Below are 22,653 nucleotides of genomic sequence, written 5' to 3'. Positions count from 1 at the left end.
CTGTCTATCTATCTGTCTATCTATCTATCTATCTATCTATCTCTCTATCTATCTATCTATCTATCTGTCTATCTATCTATCTGTCTATCTATCTATCTATCTATCTATCTATCTATCTATCTGTCTATCTATCTGTCTGTCTATCTATCTATCTATCTGTCTATCTATCTGTCTATCTATCTATCTGTCTATCTATCTATCTATCTATCTGTCTATCTATCTATCTATCTATCTATCTATCTATCTATCTATCTATCTGTCTATCTATCTATCTATCTATCTATCTATCTATCTATCTATCTATCTGTCTATCTATCTGTCTATCTATCTATCTGTCTATCTATCTATCTATCTATCTATCTATCTGTCTATCTATCTATCTATCTATCTATCTATCTATCTATCTATCTATCTATCTGTCTATCTATCTATCTATCTATCTATCTATCTATCTATCTGTCTATCTATCTATCTATCTATCTATCTATCTATCTATCTGTCTATCTATCTATCTATCTATCTATCTATCTATCTATCTATCTATCTGTCTATCTATCTATCTATCTATCTATCTATCTATCTGTCTATCTATCTATCTATCTATCTATCTATCTATCTATCTATCTATCTATCTATCTATCTATCTATCTATCTATCTGTCTGTCTATCTATCTATCTGTCTATCTATCTATCTATCTATCTATCTATCTATCTATCTATCTATCTATCTATCTATCTATCTATCTATCTATCTATCTTCTTCCACAGCTTTGTTGCAGATCACTGAAGATTGTTAGCTGTTACTATGGACACAGGCAGCGCTTAGCAACCGTAAACCCTCAGCGCAGGCGCAGTGTTCAGTAATGATGCACTCTGGGATTGCAGAATATTGACATAGCAACCAGGCGACAGAGCCAACCAAGTTTTTTCACTCCGGATTAGTTTTTGCTGTCGCTTCTGTGCTTAGATAACTTAGCTTTTCTTTCGACTGCTGTCATGAATGCGGCAGTGGTAAAAAAGACCCAGGACACGCTGGGCAAAGTGATTAAGAAACCGCCTCTAACGGAGAAACTGCTAAGCAAGCCCCCGTTTCGGTACCTCCACGACATCTTCAGTGAGGTGAGACTTATCTACTAATGTTACGTTGGGTTAGCAAGCTGACGCTTGTTTAACAATCACCGGGAGTCTATTTTGCCTATATTTGTAATATAAGCTAACTCCAACAGGGCGTCTGTCGTTTTAAAAGCAGATAGGCGAACCAGTTAGCTAGCTAGTACACCAACGTTAGCATGAACTAAGCTAATCAAGAGAGTGAACTGACATTAACTTCGCCGAAACGTTACTACTCTCGCAGTTTTTCAAAAGGCATCAAATTGTCTGTCGTGGCATGGATAAGGCTGGCTAGGCAGTTAAACCATTAAGGTCAATCGTCAACCTAACAAAGAATTGCTAACGTTCATCAGCAATGCAATGTTAGGTTGTGTATTAAGTTAATGTGTGGGTTAGCTAGTTAGTTAGCCATGTCAACGGCGTCCTCCAGTTGCTAGGCACGACTTGAACCCACACGGGGATCAACAAACCAATTTTTGTCCACAGTGGTTAGCTAACCATGATGAAACGATTGTGACTGCTAAGTTGGCTAAATTTGTCTGCCTCTTCGAACCCGTCACATTGAGATCACGGATCCTGAGCAGCTTATCTCAGTTGGGCTGCTTGATAAGAGAGTAAAATAAGGGTCAGCAACGTTATGCTTTGATTAACTTACTTACTGTTTACCGTTCTGGATTCTGACTGTGTTCAAAGCTCCTTGCAGAATAAGTTAAGATGCATATATGTACATGAGAAAGTTACAGATACATATAGTGATCTTAATCTTAGTGATGAATACATTACAACATTTCTGATTCCTAGGATGTTGGGAACAGTTTAGACTTTGTGACTGGATGGGTCAGATGGTTTATATAGCCAACTGCTTCCCAAAGAAGACTGAAACAAATATTTTTGGTATTGTATTTGATAATTCCAATATATACTCATCTGATAATATGTGGAAAACAAATAGTGTGTGCTTCTGATATAAACTGGTATCTATTGAAATAGCACAGGAACCAGTGCTTTACACACAACACTGATCTTTGTCAAGCGTATTTTCTTTCTTTTTTATAACTGTTTCACACAACAGAATCTTTTGATATTAGATGTCAAGCAGAATAAATCTGTTTCACTTTTCTAAACAGAGGTGAGATCTTATCCTCACTCTCCACCCACTGGGCAGTCTTAAATTTCTCTGTGGGATCATTTATATTTGATAAAGGGAAGCGTGTCGACACGTGTGACGCCTTTCCTCCGATTGGCAATGTGTTTGACTTCAGGGTTGGGTTGTCCAAAAATTGAATTATCACTGCAGATATAGAAGAATATATTGCAGATCTTTATTATTAAAGTCAGAGTGTTATATTTGGTATATGGAATGGTTGATATTGCAAATGATCTAATAATTAAGCATGGGACATTTATTTCTTATCACTTTCAGGTCATTAGGACTACTGGTTTTATGAAAGGCCTGTATGGAGAGAATGAAATGAAGTCAGATAATGTTAAGGTAAGTTTTTCTTGGCTCTTTGCTTTTCTAACCTCCTGCTACACAAAACTCAATCAATATTCTTTAGTTAATAGTCTTCTTCCCACATTAATTTGTCTCTGTTTATATGGTTTCTTGTGCATATAATAATATTAATGTTCTAAGCAGCAGCCTTACTTGTGTAGGAGATCACCTGTGCCATGCATGGGACATGCATGAGGTTGTCTGTGTGTGGAGGTAATATTAAACGCTGCCAGTGTAACACTCTGAGTGAGAGGATCTGGCAGGACATGACTAAGAGGTCTGTCAAGGTGTGAGAACTCAAGTCTGCTCTTTGAGATCTGACTCCAGTTCAATACTTGATTGGAAAGTGATAGGCTAGGAGGAGAAAAGGTTTTCAAAACAGAGGCGTTACAACATAAGGGCAATTAATTGTAATTCAATTAAGTTCATTTGTTATTGCTGTATTTACTATTTGAAATAGTTTCTTTATCCAAGGACTTTTCTTGGAGGTGCAACAAGTTGATTGATGAGTGAGAGCATATATTGAATAGAGACATCCCCAAAATCTGTATGAATCATATGACGTCTTAAACATAGTGATTGTCGATACTTATAGAAAATGATATTATAGGACAGTTAACAGATGTAAAAATGTGGTTTTATTCTGTAAGTGACTTTCTTACTGAAACTACTGCCCTGGACACAAACCATTGTTCTTAACTGACATTATTCTCAATTGCAGAAATGGTTATAGATAATAGTCGGATAGGTTGTAAGTTTATGTTGAAAGACAAATTTAATTTGCTGAATGTAGACATACTCTACTTAAGCCTCTTTCAGATCCTTGAGCACATTGCTTCAGTGGTTTGGATCACAAGAGCTAAAAGGTGCCTCACCAAAGGTTTTTGCCATGCACTTCAAAAAGGCTTTTGCTAATATGTCTGATGTGTGTTTTGGTGCAAGACCATGCAGCGCTTTATGAAGAAGGAAATAATTTTTTCTATATTAAAACTGGCAATCAAAGTTAGCTGTATTATTTTTGGGTAAATCTGACAGGACCACCACAATAGCCTGCAGGAAGTGGAACGCACATTAGCCTCTATGTGTTGCTGAGAGACAGAAGTGGTCCCACTTTGGTTATATTTCTCTGATGATAAAGAGCAGCTTTTGTGACATTTTCCAAATAGGTCCTGAATCAAAGTTACTAAAAGTACTAAAGTTTTGTGTCTGTTAACTGGGTTGAATCCTAGAAAATTAAATTCTGTGTACAATTTCTCTTTCTTAGAACTTGTAATAGTTCAGTTACAAACTGGATTAGCATGGTGAACCAGGATAAAACTGTTAATACATTACTTTTTTAATGTGATTTCACAAGATGCAGTCACATACATCATATTTTTAGAGGTCCCACTGTTGTGCCTCTACAATAATACAATGGTTTTTATCTATTATCTGAAAATTTCTGAAAATTTTCAATTTATTACCTCCCACTCATTCCCTCTAATATTTCATGTCAATAATGTATTTTATTAAATGTCTTGTAAGCCCCTGTGCAGGAGCATGTTACAGAATAGAAATTTCATGTAGGGAACACTGCAAAGGCTTGGCAATTATCAGATGTTACAGACCAGGTGGTTGTACCAGTTACAAGTCCTTAGGTTACACAGTTGGCAGGATTCTCAGATCCAGCAGGCTGATAGACTAGAAGCACTGCTTAGCTGCTGGGTCATTTGTCTGGAACAGTGTCTGTTCTATTATATGCCTACTAGACTGTTCTTCATCTTAATATTAATGTTAGGAACCTATCTTTAGCCTCACAACATAGCGTTAAAATCAGTACAGTACAGGGTAGCTGACAATACCGAATGAAGCTTGCCCATTTTGAATACATATACAAAACACACCTAATGCAAGGATTAAATTAAATGCGCAGCTGTAAGCAGGCAGCAGGCAGTCCTTGTTATAGAGCCAGTTATTCTGTTCCCTCTTTTCTGCTGCTGCACAAAAACCAACATGTTACTTATTGGCCCTTGAAGATTCAGGATGAGGATGTCATTTTCAGAAATTTAACCATTACACTTCTAACAGTTTAGTGACAATTATTATTTGTAGATTATTATTTTTAAGATTTACACCTACAGGAAGGGAAAGGAATCAGAGTTAAAGCGTGCACACAAATTGTGGGTCAATCATAGTCAAAAATTGGGTGTGAGGACAGATTGGACTGAGTTTGTTACTCAGCAACTATGTACAACTTTGCATGCTATGTAGAACTGCAGCATGTTAGGAGTAACTTGTGTTGAACTCTGCAAGGATATAAGTATCTCAAGGGTCTAATCATTCTAAATTGTGTTGGAAAGTAAACTCCCATTGGAGTTCCTTTACAAACATATCCCGTCTTGTGTCTCTATAGTGCACTCTCCTGGTTATCGCTGCATCTTTTGTCTTTCCAGGATAAGGACTCTAAGATAACCTTCCTCCAAAAAGCCATAGATGTGGTGATGCTGGTGAGTGGCGAGCCCCTGGCAGCAAAGCCAGCACGCATTGTGGCTGGCCATGAGCCTGAGAAAACCAACGAGCTGCTGCAGGCCATCGCCAAGTGCTGCCTCAACAAGGTCTGTCTTCAGGGAAGATTAAACATTCACATTCAGTTCCTCCAGTTTCTCAAATCCATTGACATTGCTGTCTCTGTTATGCAAATGACACACAAATACGGCACTGCATAAAAAGGAAGATTCTCTGTGTATTGGTTTTCACATTTAAACATTGTACTTGTGGTAAAACTGTCTAGCCACCCCAGGGGGAACTCTGAAATATTTTAATTGCACCCTGGAGATAGAGCGTAAACAGATGAGCTGGTGCCTGGGGGATATCTGTATTTTGATATCATGTCATGCAGACAGTTGTTAGCAGTTTAAATGAATTCCTCTCAGATTTTATGCAACATGACTTTGCTGTTTTGAAGCCACCTGGTTATAATTGTAATAGACATAGTATCGTAATGTGTAAGAACTGACCAACTGTTGAATTCATGCTGCAGTGTCAAGATTGTGATGCACTGTTGAACCCTTTTGTTTTCTTCTTCCCTGGGTCAGTTTTAGTGTTTCGCTATAGTTCTTGTTAAACACTCAGTGTAACAACAGTAAATGTTCATCAGTAATCTTATCGCTGTATTAAAATCAATGGCTCTCCTGCAAATGAACTCTAGCTGTCCAGTGATGATGCAGTGAAGCGAGTACTTGCAGGAGAAAAGGTGGACCTCAAGACCAAGGCTAGCACCTCCAGGTCCCAGGACAAGGAGAACAGGGAAGGACGTGAACGTCTCCCGGATAAAGAGGTAAGAGTCCTCAGCCTCACTCAGTGTGGAATTTTAAATGTGTCCCACATATGATATGAAATGTATTTTCCACATTAGCCGTGCAAGCTACAGTCTTGATTTAAAAAAACTAATATGTTCAGATGATGCATGTGGCTGTGGTTAGCATTAAGTCCTCACCCTGAGTTTTGATATTAACTATTCCAGGACAAGAAAAGGATTACAGAGCGCAGTGGGAGCCGGGACCAGAAAGACCCAGACCAGCCCAAAGAGCAGGAGAGTCGACGTAGAGATGGGGAGAAAGAGCACCACCGGGACAGAGAACGTTCTGACAAGCATCACCGCAGTGAACAGGATCACGGCAAAGACCGTGACAAGGACAAGAGCAGAGACCGGGAGCGAGACAAGGATAGAGACAAAGGACGAGTTAAAGACAGGGACAAGGTGAAGGACAGAGAGAGAGATCGAGAAAGGGAAAAAGACAAGGAGAGGGACAAGGAGCGAGAAAAGACAAGAGAGAGGGATTCTCACAGAGACTCGGAAAGAGACAAGGAAAAACGACGAGACAGAGATAAAGAGCGAGAGAAGGAGAGAGAGCGACACAAAGGGGGGGAAGAGAGGAACAGAAGTGCAGAGAATGGCAATAGCAAGGTATACCTCTTAAGCCCACACACATCTCACGCATACACATGGGCAACAAATGCCAATATTTACATTTAATGTGTATGTTTGTGCTTAGGCCAGAGTATCAGAGGAATCACAGCAAAAAGCCAGCCCTGAAGAACCCAGCAGAACAGCCAAACCTGTGCCAGCTGTAAGTTCTTTCCTCTATACACACTTTTTACATTCACATTTACACTTAATATTATAGTTATATTAAGTTCATTTGATAGTCTCATCTGCAGTTACAGCATGGTGTAGTTTCCTGTATGTGAAATCAGCCAATTAAGACTTTTATAGCTAGTCACTGATTTTATGTGTTTACATATTTGAAAAAAATAAACTTGACATTTTATACAGGTTTTTAAAAAAATCAAATTTATTTTCTAATTTTGTGCCTCTTATTCTTCCAAGGAACCAAACTCAACTGAAGAGGTATTCAACCCTGCAGAACAATCAGTAGAGCATTAGACATGCGTATTGCAGACATGTTAGTGTTAGAATGCCTTGGGGTGGCTGGCTGCTTGGTTTAGTGTTAATATGGACTGTTGTGTATAAAACACATGAGGTCTTGTTCGCTCTTATTAACTGTGTGATTGATAAATGTGACATGGCGTAATGCATTGTTCTTTACTGTGTGCAGCCTGCAGAAGCAGTTGAAAACCAGGTAAGAAGTTACTATGCACTGTTTTCATAGCAGAAACAGTTCAATAACACTTTTTCATTTCAGAAAATGATGCATCGAGTATCTGTCACTGTAATTACAATCCAATATTTATTTATCAGTTTTGAATGTCTTTGAAGCTGTTGCCGTTCATGTGCAACTCGCATGCTTCTGGCTTTATTCTGTAAAGTGATACGCACTTTGCATTCAACAGCTCTCCTGCTGCCACAAAGGAAATCCCTGTGTGTAAGCAATGTAGCTGTTTACTCTGGATCACTTCTGCAATGCTAAACCGAAGTCTAGCCAATGTGCTGTCAGACTTATTAATGACATGGGCCACACTGTATGTTTTAGCTCCATAAGTCAGCTGTAAAACAATTGAGTTCACGAACTTACTTGTTCAGATATTGGATAGCCATTTCAAAGATGAAACGTTTGGCAGTGTTTAGCGAGCCTTGAGTGTTCAGTTAAGCATAAAACGGGTCTGTTTCAACCATGGAAAGGAGTTGGTTACGTGGCACAGTGATATTACAAAATACAGCTCCATTCCAGCTGTGTTTTATTGCTGCTTTGAAGGGGGTCGCATTATTTTATACTACAAAATTTTTGTTGTTCTGCCGCAAAATGTTACTAATCTAACTCTCATTGAACTCCATTACTGCATATTTTTTTAGCATGATGCTTCTACACATATTTTATGAAATTTCTGATGTTGAATATTCCAATCTTTATTCTGTCCCGCACAACAGCCACTTTGCTTTCTGTCACTTTGTTTTTCAGAAGGAAACTGCTCTTGCTTGTTTATTGTACTAAAATGTTTCTACATACGAAATCATATGGAATATTTTGTTTGTAAGCAGGGTTTAAAAGATAATTTGGCATGTTTATTGTGCTTAATAGCACTATAGCATACCTCAGTGTACCTCAAACTTAAAGAAAATGATGAATAGTGAAGGCTAGCATAATAAAGAACCAAACATAGCTTCTCCTACTATCCTAACCATTAGTGAGTGATGTGCTGTCCCTCAGTGCTTATTATCCTAAAGTTGTGTCTTTTTCCTGCTTTTCTCCTCCTCTCACAGTCGGACAGTCCAGCTAGAATACCTCGGCCTTCATCTGCCAAAGGGCAAAGGCGGAGACCCAAAATTGGAGGTCAAGGTAACCCCCCACCCCAGAAACCCATTCTCCCCCAACAACCTATTTTAATCACCTATACCAATGGGACACATCTCACATAGTTAATACAGATGTCTCATATAATGTTACTGACGACTTGAGTCATTAACAGAAGGGCTTTTAAATGCATCCAAATTGATTTTACAGTCGACTGCTTTCTGTTTGCTCTCCACTTGTCTCATAAAATCACTGAATAGGTTCCTTGTGGGAGGTAGGAGTGATTCATCAGGATAACATTTGGCAGAGACAATAACAGCGTCATAGAAATGACATTGAGAAAAAGTTTTCCACAAAATAATTTTCCTTAAAATCTTACAAAGATACACGGCCTCTTCATTCATCTGTTTTTCATATTCTACACTTAGCATGTCACATGAAAATAAGTACAGAGCACTGTCATTTTGGTGGATGTACTAGAAAGGACACCAACAATTCCCTGTCTCTTTTACTCTCAACAGATGAATCTGACAGTGAGGGAGGTAAGTGTCCTCTGTCTCTCTTATGCAGCTGCACACAAGGAAGAGCATATAAAGGTTTTTAACATTCACAAAAGATTTTTTCTGTGGAAATGGGGTCAACATGAAAGTGAACTTGATGGACTTGATCAAATATGCATTTTGATGATTACAGTGGTAAGCTGCAGTAACTAAGGAGAGAATTGACACTGATCGCCCTCATAAATAAACCAAATCACGCATACATTTGGTGATGACTTTTAACTTAAAACAGCTCTGTTAACTTCCTCTGTACTGCAATCAGAACGCATGAAATTAATTGATGTGACTAAAGCAGCAAAGAACATCAGAATGCTCTTTTGGGTTCAGGCTCCATACTGAGTCAGAAAGTGAGCACAGTCACTCAGTGAGTGAGTGACTCACCCAGTGATTAAAGGCAATGATATTCTGAGCAAGTCAGTCAAGTTTATTTGTAAAGGCTAATATCAGATACAGTGCCTGAGTGGGCTTAACAGGCCTACAGTTGCAACAGTTCATGACCAAGCCCAAACTCTGCGGGGTGTGCCACAGAATAGGAGCTCTGTGTGGGAAATTTGCAGAAATGCTCAGAAAGTTGTAATGTTTTATAGAAATTCCAGAAAAGTTCAATGTTAAGTCTAGAACTATGAAATCTACATATGGGTCCAATTGTCAGTCTTTACATCATTCTAAAGCCAGGAGAAAAGAGAGCAAAGTTTGCCCTCTTGATGAAAGCAAGAGAGCCAGCAGGTTCACAACAAGGCACAAAACAGGAAACAAGAGCAGACCAGAGTCATACTTAAGGCACACAGCATAACAGGGAGCTGTATTACAACAGGCTAAAATGCTATCTATAAGTCATTGTTGTTCTTTCACAGAAGGAGATACGCATTTAGCCCAGAGACCTGTCCCTCAGGAAAATGGAGACGCTGCAGGCTCCTCAGTGCCATCTGACATGGCTCCCAGGTCTGTACAGTCAACACAGTCACTCACTTAACAAATAGTTCAGTAGCAATTGTTCAGTTTGTCATAATTGGGGCACAGAGGAGAGGTAGGGAGGACCCAAATGCAGACCCAGAGGCAGGTGCAGTGAAGTGATTTTATTAGACCATACGGTGATAACAAAAGCTTGCAGGCTGGTTTCAGGTAACAGAAACACAGAACAGATAACTGGCAGGATGGCTAGACAGCAGTCCACAAAGAACATGACTAGGGAAAATGGCTGGTGTATATGTAGGGGAGCTAATGGGGGAACTGGGAAGAGGTGTGTAGGTGGGCAGGAAAGGTCTGGTGATAGAGAATAGGAGACAAGTGACAGGGAGGAAACTCTGAGGGCATCTGGTGGCCAGATGGAGAAGTAGCAGGAGACGGGCCTGCAGTTGAAAAGGCTTTTTTGCTTAATGACTTGGAAGTATCCGAGTGGCAGCCATAATCAGAGCTGGTCGAGTTGTCTAAGTGCTGAGGAAAGGAGCTTCAGTGCTTCCTTTCTTATCTGCTTTAGCATAGGATACACTGAACCGTCCTTAACAAAAGGAAAGGAGATAATTTCATCCCAGATTTGCTGCAGTGACATTTAAAGCAAAGCACTATTTTGGCAGACCCATGTAAATATAGAAACAACTGATATACACATATTTTATGTGTGTGACACGATTCAAAACTTCAAATCCAGAAATACAGATTTCTTCTCTCTTAAATGTATCCAGTTTGGATTCATCTTACAGAACAAGCATAATTGATTTTCTATTTAAGAATATGATCATCATAACAAAATACTATAGATAATAAATACTTCTCCTCTCATTGTGAACTGCACTAAAATTAATTTTCTCTACTTAAGAAATATATATAAAAAAAACAAGTCAAAAGCATCCATTCCAGGAAACTTTCTCCTTTCATGTTTTATTATTTATTTATTTATTTATTATTATTTCAACATTTCAACCCTGTTTTTTTTTGTTTTTGTTTTTATTTTCAAGAAAATCTATTTTGTTGTTTTGTTACCTTTTACCTTTTTACTTTTGATCCTTCACTTACAAAACACCACACTTTAACTGTAGTCACATTTGATGAGACTCTGTCAGAGCGATCTTGATTTGACTAATTATAGCAATCAAGCAATATTAGAGGATCTAATTTGAGTGTTATTGCATTGCATTTAGTTCTATTTATTTATTAAAATTGTTGTAGTTTTGCTTCTGAAACCAATTCAGGATCTATTCCAGTAGATTACACAGTTGAATAACTGCCTTAATTTGGATAATTGGGACTGTTCTGTTATTTAACTGACTAATTGACTAAAATTGGTCAGGCAACTGTGTTAAAGCAGTTTTATTAATACTGTGAAAGTTTATTGTTCCAAGCAGCGGTTCTTATCCCAAAATCTGAATGACTCAGCCTAGCTGTCGCAAAGTAGACATTTGGAAAATTTTATAGAGCTGTTAACAGAGAATTAGTCTTGTAAGAGAAATAACATAGTAAGTCAAGCTAAACAAAAATGACTTGTATAAATATGAACATATGTAGTTTTAAAATTGTTAGTTTAACAGCTTTTTTCCAGTATTATATGTACAATTCTTTCATCCAACAGCAACAGACGAATAGCACGGCCCGGCAGTGCTCGCCCAGCACCTCCACGAGTCAAGAGACAGGAGAGTTACACCGATGTGAACTCAGCTGAGAGGTGACTTCACCACACATATTCACTAATATCATATGTCTAATATATACTGGCAGGGATGAACGCCTCCTCCTTGTGAATACATTCTTAGTCTGAACACAAGTCTTGTTCCTGCCAGTGGGACAGATTGATCATAAAACCAAATGGACACACTGTTTGTAATTGTCTAATAATGGAGAAACTGGAGCAAATCTAACCAGTCAACCAGCACTTATATCTGATCTGAACAGTGCCCACAAGATGACATATGTTTCCCACACAGTAGAAACCATATAACTCTAAGCTCTTTGACTTTCTTCCAGACTGTCAAGTGCCAAGCCCTCAGCACCTGTCATCATGGATGGGAAGAAGCTATCTGAAGACGAGGAAGATGAAGATGAGCAATTTCTCGTGGAGGAGGCTGTCCCTCCACCCTCAGATGCTCCTGAGATGGAGGTGGTGAGTGACTTGAACAGTGTTTTGTTTAAATACCATGGGGAAACATTAATCAGGGATAGTAATCAACTTTTTTTTTTTCTATTACAGGATAGTCCACAAGAACTAGACAGTGAAGAGAAACACGGTACACAGTCATATTTCATCTTAGTTCCCTCTAACTTTTGAAAGTTGCTATAATGCCTTCTGATTTCTCTCCCACCAGGTGGTTTGAGTAAACAGATCTTTCACTTTTCCTCTAACTGTTTCTTTCACTTTAGGTGGCCTTGTGAAAAAGATCCTAGAGACCAAGAAAGACTATGAATTGTCACCATCCTCCCCCAAATCTAAAGAGCAGGTATGTAGTTATAGTAGTAGTTCTTCACTTCCGTCTCCACTAGAGGGCGCTATCAGCCTAGTTCTCTCCAGCTCACTAACCCAAGAGTCCATGTTAAACCTCCTCATCAGTTCTACCAGCCATTCTTTCTGGAAATTTAGCTTCTCAGGCTGAGCATTTTGATCATGCCCAGTGCAACACTGGTTATTATCAAAAGCAAGATATAAACAAATGGAGTGGAGAGGTGTAATTGCACTGCCTTGAAACCACAAAAATGTTCCCCTTCAATGAAGCTGAAGGGCTGATAACCAGACATGCAAGTATGGGCTCTAACAGACCACACACAACTAATACACACATCAAGATGTCTGGAGCAAAATGAGCGTGTTTTCTGGGGTTGCTCAATGCTTTAGGTATGCTTAATGTTGTTTTTATTCCAGAGCTCTCTGCTGTGTTTCAGAATATCTGCCATCTTGGGAATGGACTTTTAGAGGGATCTTGTAGACTGTTTACACACTTTCCCTACATGTAGCCTCAAGTTATTGCAGAAAACAGCCACTGCACAACCAGTTTTTCCAGGCATTCAGTCATTTTCAGTCTTGCTGTGTTTTGAATCTTTCATTAAAAACTTCATTGCACAGGCTTATATGTTCTGGTAAGACCCTCCTCCTCATCTCCTCTTTGAGTCAGACTTAATATTTGACATGATAGACCAGCTTTGTCAAGGTGACGCATTACTGCCATTGCTCATGCATTCCCTTCTGTCAGATTATTTATTAGCCAGAGAGAGCAGTGCTCTTTCATCATTATTTGGAGTGTGAATCGGTGTGAAGCTCATAGTTTTGTCTGTACTCTATGGTGTGAGGTGGTGTACACTGTCTGCTTTGGGTGGTCCTCCCCACTGAGGCATACTCTCTCCCTGCATCCCTTCTTAGCTGACCACCCTGACTCTAATGGATGCACTGTTTTGGAGTGTCACTCATGCACAAAGGCCCCTCATCTCTCCCCTCCCAACTGCGGTCTCAGACATCATCCCCCATAACTCACACCTGACGTTGTAGCTGCTCCACCAGTAAAGTGAAATAGCTTGACAGAAATTTAAAGGCCTGGCGTTTATCCACCTTTTAAATGCATGTGTTAAATATAGTTTTTACATATTTCTACCCACCTCAACATTTCTCTTAAAAAGAATTTACCTTAAAAGATAATGCAAGTCCAGCCAAACATACACACCGACACACACAGGCAAACCATTCAGAATAGCAGAGCTCTTTGTGTAACATGAGCATAGCCTTGTAGAGTTTATCCTAATTTTCTTAATGCAGCCGCCTCCGTTTTCAGGGGTTCCAAACCTTCATTTCAGGGTATCCTGTATGGTCTACAGGGGCAGCCCAGAGCAGGTATGTCTGCACATAGCACGAGTTCAGTCCACCCCTCCATCATTATTGGCCTTGCCTCGTCAGCTGTATAAAGAACTATAATGACTTCCTTCCTGACATGAAAGGGTGGAGAGGTCAGCTTAATGGAGTCGTTTTTTTTCTTGTAATCACGGTAAAACACGCTGGGACAAAAATGTAAATATTGAGCTTCCTCATTCTATGGGGTATGACAGGTTTGAAATTTCAGCTGCTGCAATTCACTTTTCAAACCGCTGATGTTTATCAAAACACAGTTTCTAAATAAGTCAAAAACTCGCTTAGGATATTATTCAAGATCATGTTCATTCAGTATGTTTTCAGGAAATCCAGCCTTTATGATATTTCCATTGTAATTTCTGTGTTTTGTCCTAAATTAATTTTGCTTTTGTTAATGCCACTGCTCCATTCCTGTACTGATATAAATAAAAGGAATACATAAACAATCAAATGATTGTATTTTGCCATGTCCCGCCACTGTGTGTGTGACTAAAGCCTTTGCTGTATATTTATGGGGATGACCTTCCTTGTGACTCCTCGGCAGCATTGTATATTATTCCAAGATACTTCTCTTTTTATTTAGACAGAATCTGCCCCTTGCAGCAGCTGCGTTTTCATAAGAATTTTTGTGTACTCTTTTCCCCCTTTTCTTTACCCCCATCAAATTAGCCTTGATGAAGGTTTGTAATGTATAAATAAACCCTGTGGCGTACAAATGGAGGGCTGTTGAGTGAGAGGCACGGAGGAGAAGGGCCAGAATTCCCTCTGCAGAATTGTCAAGAAAATAAATACTCCTCTCTGCAGACCTCTGTGTCTTCATAAACATCCAGCGTTTTTTGTGGAAACATAAGGAAATGACCCTGTGGCATTCCATTAGTCATATTACTTTTGTAGATTTGTCATATTGACTTGTTAGGAATTTGGGCAGGCTTATGAGGAACACCTACCTGAAGCTGCCACAATCTGTTATAGAGCTCAACCTTGACAACCTTAATGTTTTATTTATCATCAGAAGCCCTTTTAAACCTTTTAAAGTCACCTTTTCTCTTGCTGAGAATGTTTGAATGGCAAACCGCCTTATTTAAATATAGCTCTCGATTGTTAGTTACTATAGCCATTGGTCCCTTAGGAAGTTTCCTGTCAGTTCACCCCGTAGCCCAGGATGGTGAGCTCAGTTGTCTCCCCAAGGGGCTACAGTGACCTTGCTACAACATCCTGTAACCTCATTGGCTGTAAGCTTTTCTCCTCACCTCACTGACTCCAAGCTATTTTTATGATCTAGCTAGCTTTTAAATGGCCGTCTATGAAAAATGACTAGGAAGCCCATAAACAACGTCCAGAACCAATTCTCCTCCTAAGCTTCGCTCCCTGGCTCACCTCTCAGATCTGCCAGAGGAACACACTGTAAAAACCATCTGAGTGAGTGTCAGTGTCCAAATGGGCACCAGTTGCCAGGGGAAGTGTTCAGAGAGCTCTGCAATCCTTATAGATCACTGACGACCACATAGAACATACTTTGATAAAGCCTATATTTCACATTTGAGTTGGTGATGATATGAGATTGGTGGTTGTAAGCATATGACATTTCAGCCATCGCAGCTTTAACTTGATCTTAAATTGATTCATCTTGATTGTGTGTGAAGCAGCTTTAATGACAGGTTTTCATGTTGCAGTTGTCTCTCATCCTCTTGTTTCAACCAGAAGCTTCTAAATGAACAGTACTGAGTGAGGCTTGTTGCCTTCTAATGGAAGCTGGTTTCTCATTATCGACTGTAAAACTAGTATGCACGCTTTTGTTTTTCTAGTTAATGATACCCTAGAGGTTCCTCCACCACTGACAGGTCCTATGTTTGCATTTCAGAGGATGCTTTGAAGAGTGTTTTCCTCTTGCCCCAGAAAATCCATGTAAATAATCCACAAAGCACATTTTTGCACGTATTTCCTAATTAAGCTGATTAGACATGTGTTGACTGGGTGAAGTTTACATTGTAGTGTACCCTGCAGTGCTACAGTATGTCCATGAGAATCTCGTTCTGTTGTCCCCCCTTTTGAAGAAGAGCACTGAGTTTATGGTTGAATTGAAAAGATTCAACTGAACAAACATTTTATCTTCCAATGCTGATGAAAACAAGACTAAAATATAAATTCATGTGCTTTTACAAAATAGAGATATCACAAGATTATAGTGTCGGTATGAAACACCAGCCTTAACCACCTACTAGTCCACCTGCCCTTTCTAGCATCAGCCAGAGGCTCTGTCTTCTCCATTGCCTGGAGCTTCCATCATGTCACAGATAATAGGAAAACCTGCCCCCCCTCCTCCTCGCTCACCTCCTACTCCTCTGTGGTCACCACGTCTAAATATTGTTCTGTGATCTGGGTGAGAAAAAAGAAAACTAGGAGCACATAGGTCTTCTAGACCCCGACAGACACCTCCATAAAGCAATGATTTATATCTATCCGGACGGACTGCACACGAACCAGAGGTCATGTTTTCACGGCAAGTTTTTTATTTTCCAACGGGGGGGGGGGGGCTAAGGTAGCAAGAGGACGGCAAACAGAATGAAGCCATGGGTCCTGTCTGGCTTATGTAGAGCAAACCGCAGGCAAGCAGGCCGAATGAGCCGTAGAGTGTTTGTCTAGCTGCAGGGTTCACGGCACCCAGTGGAAAGCCACCCACCTTGTGGGGCGACCGCTGAGCCAAGGCATTTCAACCCTCACACTTGAGAGCCACCACAAACGGGTAACAAAGAGAGAGGTTGTCAGAAAGTTGTACTTGCTTCCTGAAAAGAAATGATGGCAAACAATGGTGTTTGATGTCATTTCTGCAGTGTGGTCCGGTCTAGTCAAGCTGTCTTTTAAAAATGTAATTACTGAGCGGTTCTGTTTGTTTTAAGAGATGGCTTGATAAGGAAAATGCTATATGTACCTACCGGAGCGGGCTGCATGACAGATTGTGTGTTTTGAAGAGGAAGCTGTCACTTAGTTTACACTGTCGCAATTATGATTTCTGCTGCCTCACGAAGGCAGGTGCTCCCATCTGTGGAGCCAAATGGCATAAATTGGGCCAAGAATTGAACTTGAAAGGATGAATAAGTGTAGTAGTTGTTACTCAATACTGTAGTAAAATAACCCCACTGCCACAGCCTGTTACTAAAATAAACAAGACTTTAAGACCAGGAGTGTGGGTGGGGGCTGTGTGTGTCCACTGTATGCTTCGCCTGATCCTCTGCTTGGTGTTTGTGTGTGTGGCTTTGGGGTTGCAGTACTGAGTGCTTTTGCATTAGACACACACACACTCTCTCAGAGGCCTTGCGAAGCCCAGCTGAGCAAACATCCTTGGGTTTGCTCCCTGCCAAGGGAGGTCCTTCCCTGATACCTTCCCCTCCTTTTCTCCATCAAGAGAGTGAGTGTAATTAGGATACAGCAAACCCCTCCTCAACCGCACACCATACACTGGAAGCCTTCACCAGTCAGTCAGCCAGTCCCCCCACTTTGGCCGACACAATTCACCCACACGTTTGATCTCTATATATACAGCTAGGTTGGTAGAATTCCTGCCTAACATTTTTAGCCTTGAAATCCAAAACCACTAAATGCAGCCCTGCTCCAGTTTCTGGCAAAGGTAGAACTCCTAAAGAGGGTTTATTATGTTTGCTCTAGGGACACACAAGTGATTTTGTGTGTGTTTGTGTGTATTCTTACAGCTGTTCTGTGCAGTGCTGAGTGATAAGTCAGACAATTATATAAAAACATTTTAGCTTCTTTCTTTACCCAGTAAGACTTACCGCTGTACCGCAGCGTGGTCATGAAATTAATGTGGAGTTCCACTCCCAGAATTATATTTGATGGTTATATGCTTTGTAAGTTGACAGCACCATTGTTTTCAACCCCAACATCTGAGCCATCATACCACCTTCACTTCCAGAACTTGGTCTCTGAAGCAGCGCGGAAGAAAGAGCAGGACATGGTGACGAGGGAGATTGAGCGGCTGCGCTCATCCATCCAGACAGTGTGCCGCAGCTCCTTGCCTCTGGGTAAGATCATGGACTACATCCAGGAGGACATGGACGCCATGCAGGCTGAACTGCACACCTGGCGACGGGAGAACAAGGAGCACGCACAGGCCTTGCTGCAAGAGCAGAGGTGGGTCGGCGCTTACACAACATGCTTTTAGTTACGTGTTGTTGAATATGGACCATTTTATTTCCAGCGTTGGTGCATATATGACTCACATACAAGGGTAGTAACTTTATATCACATTCTGTCGTTGTATTTGTTGGCCACTGTGGGCAGTCTCTGAACTCATTTTCAGGTAGGTCATGTAATGATCCCTTCTTTGTTTTTGTGTGTGCATGCAGAGCGACAGACCGGGCAGTGGAGCCTCTTAAATCAGAACTAGCTGAGCTGGAGCAGCTGATCAAGGACCAGCAGGACAAGATTTGTGCTGTAAGGTCCAACATACTGAAGAATGAAGAGAAGATCCAGAAGATGGTGACAGGAATCAACTTCTCTTCCAGAACCTGAAGTGAGAAACAAGGTTCACAGAGAAACACTTCTAAAAATGCACTGAAGACTTAGGTATGAACAGCTTCTCCATCAGAATAATGGCAAGACCATTTTTTCTTGGAGATTATGTGTATTGGGACCAAACACTGCACTTTTAGGTTTTCCCTTCAGAACAGGAGATGGACCCAGACATAGGGTGAGAAATAAACATCATCTGTCAGATGTTGCTAAATAAAAGCACAATGTGATGGTTTGGAGGTCTGATTCTATTCTACCATAATTGGATGATAAAATGGAAAAGGTGGGTGGTGAAGTTAATAATATATATTGATCTTCCTTCTCTGCACTCTAACCTAACCCCATCCTTGCCCCTGTTCAGTAATGGTGCCTTTGTGGAATGAGCCAGTGCACAGCTCATGATAGCCTGACTAGATAGTTGTGTTTAATGCTTGATTTAACCACACACTCAGCAATCATTAGACCAAATTTAAAATGTGTTTCCTCGTTCTTTTAATTACCTACAAATTAAAGAGTGAAGTACATCTAACACAATTTTTCCCAGTTGTGAGGACTAAATCTTTGTTACTGTTGTACACAGGACGGGCAGTTTGTATAATAAGCAGACCTCTGTTCTGGTTCATTTGCTCTTTTCTATAATGTTTAATGCATCCGCTGTAGTGCTATTGGATTAGCTACACAACAATAGTTAAATATAATTGTTGCACATTCAATTGGTTGCAAAAGGGGAAACGGTAAAACTAATGATCTGTGTCTTTCCTGGAGAAGTTAGGTGTGATTTAGGTGGAGGCTCCTAAGTGGCCTAATGGACTGATATGGTCGTTTCATGACTGTGGTGTCTTGGTCTGAATTTGTCCAGGGACCTTTTACTTGTCATAATGATCTGTTCTCTTTCTTCCAAACCTTTCTTTCAAGCTACTTCCCTCAAGCTACCCTCCCTAACAAAGGGAGATTTCGTTTTCAGCAACCTTTTCCTTTGCCTGCAACAACTTTATCCAATCTTGTAAAAACAAACACTCACAGTCGACCTACATGTTATTTCATTCACTCTTCCATTTTTGAAGCACCGTGGCACTTTGATAAGATAGATGAGATTAGAGGAGGAACCCTTGAATTTCCTGGAAAAAGCTTTTTGGCAGCAAAGCAGTGTTAGATTTCTTTCTTCTCTCTGTTATACCTGTCTTATAAAACATTCCATAGGCACACTAACCGAATTTACTTTCAGGGACAAAAAATCATAGATCCATTCTCTCTGTAGTGGGCGTGCAGGATAGTCACCATTGTGGTGGTCCCCTCTCTTTATTTGTATTGTAGAATTTGCCAAACACATCCTTTTTGAGATGGACACAATGTTTGGTTTGATGGCAACTTTTTGTGTGAACTTACAAATGTTTATAAATTGAAAATAATTATAAGATATTATGTTGCTAGTTGCTTTTGTGGCTTTGAAAATGTGCTTTACACATGTAGCAAATATGAAAATATGAAGCAATATAAGGGTGATAATTGCAGTTGTAGAGACGTGAGACTAAAAGTAACCACTGTCCCAGTTTTCCTCAATACTCCAAAAATGGAAACATCTCATTGTTGTGTGAATGAAAGAATGAAACACAAATACAAATGCTGTTATACAAACGTTCCATAGTGGCCTATCTCACACTTAATGAAAATGCAGTAACCATATTTAAGTAACCGTACACATGTCGTTTTACATTGTTGATAATACTTGTACACATGCAGTTGCTACCTCTGTTAGTTCTACTGCAGAATTACAGTACCTCTCAAAGGAAACAGACTGCCAGTGTTTATAGAAAAAGATTAAAAAACACTTCCTGTGACATCTAGGTTGGAGTGATGAATGTAATATTTTTTTTACCAGAGATTGCAACTATGAAAGCTAGGTACATGTTTTTGGATGTGAAGTGGTGATCATACATAATGTGTTGTGACTACTCTCTCTCATAGACCACCAAAATATTCATTTTCTGCTAAGACCGGGGTTTCCACTTCCATTGCCTCATCAGATCAATGGATTACCAATTGAATAGATGACACAACATCTGTGGCATTAGTGGTTACCAGAAAAAGCTTACACTAGTATCTTTAAAGAGGGACAGTCTGGATTTATTTTCTTATTCATTTATGACCTATTCACTATTAGCATTCAACAGTCCATATGTACTTTTGTCTGATTTTACTCCATTTTCATATCAGTATTATATATAGTCCACTAAATAAAAATGAGAACATTTACCTTTTGAAAATATCTAATTTTAAAATCCTTAAAGCAAAACTCCTGGAAAAGTGAGAACCTATGTGTTCATATGTTATATGAAAGGACTATTTTCACTGTACACTACTTGTATCATATCCTCACTTTCTCTTTAAACTGTACATTATGTATATGTGGAGACTGTATCATAGTTCAAATAATTATATAATTTTGTAGTGGAGTGAAATAAATGGTTACATTAAAATTACATATTTGTTTTTTTTTTCTTCTTATTTTTAAGAGTCAGCTGGAAGTAGTGACTCTCTGAGAGTTACAGACTCAAAGTCAGGTCAGCCCCATAATGGAAACTTAATGAGAGGTCTGGATTGCTTGAGTTACGTTATGAGCAGAACGATAAATCACCCTGGTTTGTGATTCTGACAACTTCATGTAATATCCTTGTGCTCTTTGCTGCGGCCAAGTCACACTCTGAAGGAGGCTTGTTTCTTTTGAAGCCCAGTCCCACACGACTGAAGTAAAACATTTAAATTTCTTCTTTAAGGCCCTCAAGTAACATTAGCAGCAGCGTTTCTCTGGCAAGCCACGAAACAGCTGCAACACACACACAAAACGTATTAGGAGTCCCCTTTAAACAGCTATTAAGCCAGATTTGGACCGAGCATTTGTGATGCAAGCTGGAGATTTAGCTTGCAGAAGTGCATGGACACCTGCTTTCAGCAAAGACGCTGGCCCCAGTCTCAACAGGTGGATTAAAAAAGGACTTCAGCACAGTCCCCAATTATTCATCTGCATTTACCTTCGAACTGTGGGGTTCCACAAAGAAGAAGTGACTTCACTCCTGACTGCCTCTCTGCTTTTAAAAAAGCTCAGTAGCTTTTGGCCTTTGAATGTCACAGTAGTTCATGCAGCTAATGAATGACTCCACCTTTGACTTTCACCTTTGTGGTCTGCAGTAAACCACTAATCCTCATGCTAGGCCAAACTGACAGGTCCAAACACGTGTGTGTGTGTGTGTGTGACTTGAATCCTGAAAATGAATTACTGCTGTGTGGATAAAACGCATCAGAGTTAGGAGTGACCTCTCCAATCTGGCTTTAATTAAATTGTTATTAAATAAATGGTCATTGTTCTGAGTGTTGCAGTCAGTGGGCTGAGCTGTGTATTATATTCTCAGGTCTTTATCTGGCTGCAAATTTACAATGAGTAATACTTTGCCTCTAACAATTACACACGCAAATCCCTGCTCGCTAAGCTTGGATCTCTACATTGAAGACGGAGTGTATTGTGTGTATTTCCTGCTCCACAATGAAACAATCTTGTGTTTACTGAGCCGGTCTGTAAGGGGAACACGTGGCAATGTTGACCTGTCCCTTTATTTTTAGAGCACCACCAGGGCCTCAGTGTCTGTGGTTCATCTGTCATCAGGCCGCACAGAGCCATGGCTGCATGCCTCTCTGGTGTATGTTACCCCCCCTGCAAAAAATGACTCCCCACAGATTAACAGCTAAAAGACGGTGGACACTACATTATAGATATACACTCTGCAGCCACACACACCGCCTACATGCAACCAGCATCTTGACAGAAACACAGTGTGTAGGAGCTGAGTCCAAACTTCTTCCTCTGAGTCATGAGCCACTTTGGTACTCAGACGTCTCAAATGAGCTCCCAGGAGATGGGCTTGATTTAAGTATCACATATAAACACATTTATCATATTGTCCACAGAGTTAAAATTGATATTTTGGATAGTTAGACGGCAACTTTCTCTAAATTATGCAATATTCCATGTTTTTTTCTACCAGAATTTACCACCTATATATTATTACTATTAAGATTAGAATTGAGAAAACTGAGTCGGGTAATCTTTGTTTTTATTTGTTTTTTTTTTTGAGGGTTGTAGTATCCTGTAGTATCCTGGGAATACTTCCATTCTACAGTGAAGAAAAAAACCAGCATTTGTTTGACTTTCTTTTGGGCAACAAAATAAATAATGAAATAATATATTTACAGTATTTCTCCATTACAATTGTATTCACAAGACTGTGACACATCAAAATAAAAGCAGACTAACAGAAAATAAGAGTGAACACTTATAATAAACACCTTTTAGATACTGGACTTGGACTCATGACCTCAGTATTTCTGAAGTCATGTCATAAACATAATATTTAA

The 22,653-nt window shown here is 39.7% G+C and overlaps 1 protein-coding gene across 5 annotated transcripts; it reads left to right on the top strand.

The window, feature by feature from the left end:
• Nucleotides 1–856: 856 nt before the first annotated feature.
• traf3ip1 (TNF receptor-associated factor 3 interacting protein 1) lies at nucleotides 857–20,736 on the top strand. 5 transcript variants are annotated; one of them, XM_071489704.1, is made up of 17 exons: nucleotides 857–1,119; nucleotides 2,534–2,602; nucleotides 5,038–5,199; nucleotides 5,793–5,921; nucleotides 6,108–6,551; nucleotides 6,640–6,714; nucleotides 6,975–6,995; nucleotides 7,204–7,227; nucleotides 8,307–8,382; nucleotides 8,859–8,879; nucleotides 9,752–9,839; nucleotides 11,464–11,556; nucleotides 11,856–11,991; nucleotides 12,079–12,115; nucleotides 12,249–12,325; nucleotides 17,648–17,865; nucleotides 18,081–18,481. In XM_071489704.1, the coding sequence occupies exons 1-17, from the start codon at nucleotides 997–999 to the stop codon at nucleotides 18,244–18,246; spliced, it is 1,959 nt and encodes a 652-aa protein (XP_071345805.1). In that variant the 5' UTR covers nucleotides 857–996; the 3' UTR covers nucleotides 18,247–18,481. The 5 variants fall into 5 exon arrangements, with proteins under 5 accessions (XP_071345805.1, XP_071345889.1, XP_071345981.1 ...); XM_071489788.1 differs by lacking the exon at nucleotides 6,975–6,995 and having other exon boundaries at nucleotides 18,081–20,736; XM_071489880.1 differs by lacking the exon at nucleotides 8,859–8,879.
• The last annotated feature ends 1,917 nt before the right edge of the window (nucleotides 20,737–22,653 follow it).

Source organism: Trachinotus anak, unplaced genomic scaffold (genome assembly GCF_046630095.1).
Source record: "Trachinotus anak isolate AG129_WGS33_773 ecotype Australia unplaced genomic scaffold, CSIRO_AGI_Tana_v1 ptg000001l, whole genome shotgun sequence".
Classification (NCBI taxonomy): Eukaryota; Metazoa; Chordata; class Actinopteri; order Carangiformes; family Carangidae; genus Trachinotus; species Trachinotus anak.
Note: the sequence above shows the minus strand (reverse complement) of the source record. Positions and strands in the feature narration are given on the sequence as shown.

Excerpts from the sequence above, each read along its gene's own strand:
- traf3ip1 (XM_071489704.1), top strand. The coding sequence starts at position 997 with ATGAATGCGGCAGTGGTAAAAAAGACCCAGGACACGCTGGGCAAAGTG. Across the intron at positions 2,603-5,037 it reads TGAAGTCAGATAATGTTAAG|GATAAGGACTCTAAGATAAC; the intron begins GTAAGTTTTTCT and ends TTGTCTTTCCAG. Across the intron at positions 12,326-17,647 it reads CCCCCAAATCTAAAGAGCAG|AACTTGGTCTCTGAAGCAGC; the intron begins GTATGTAGTTAT and ends CTTCACTTCCAG.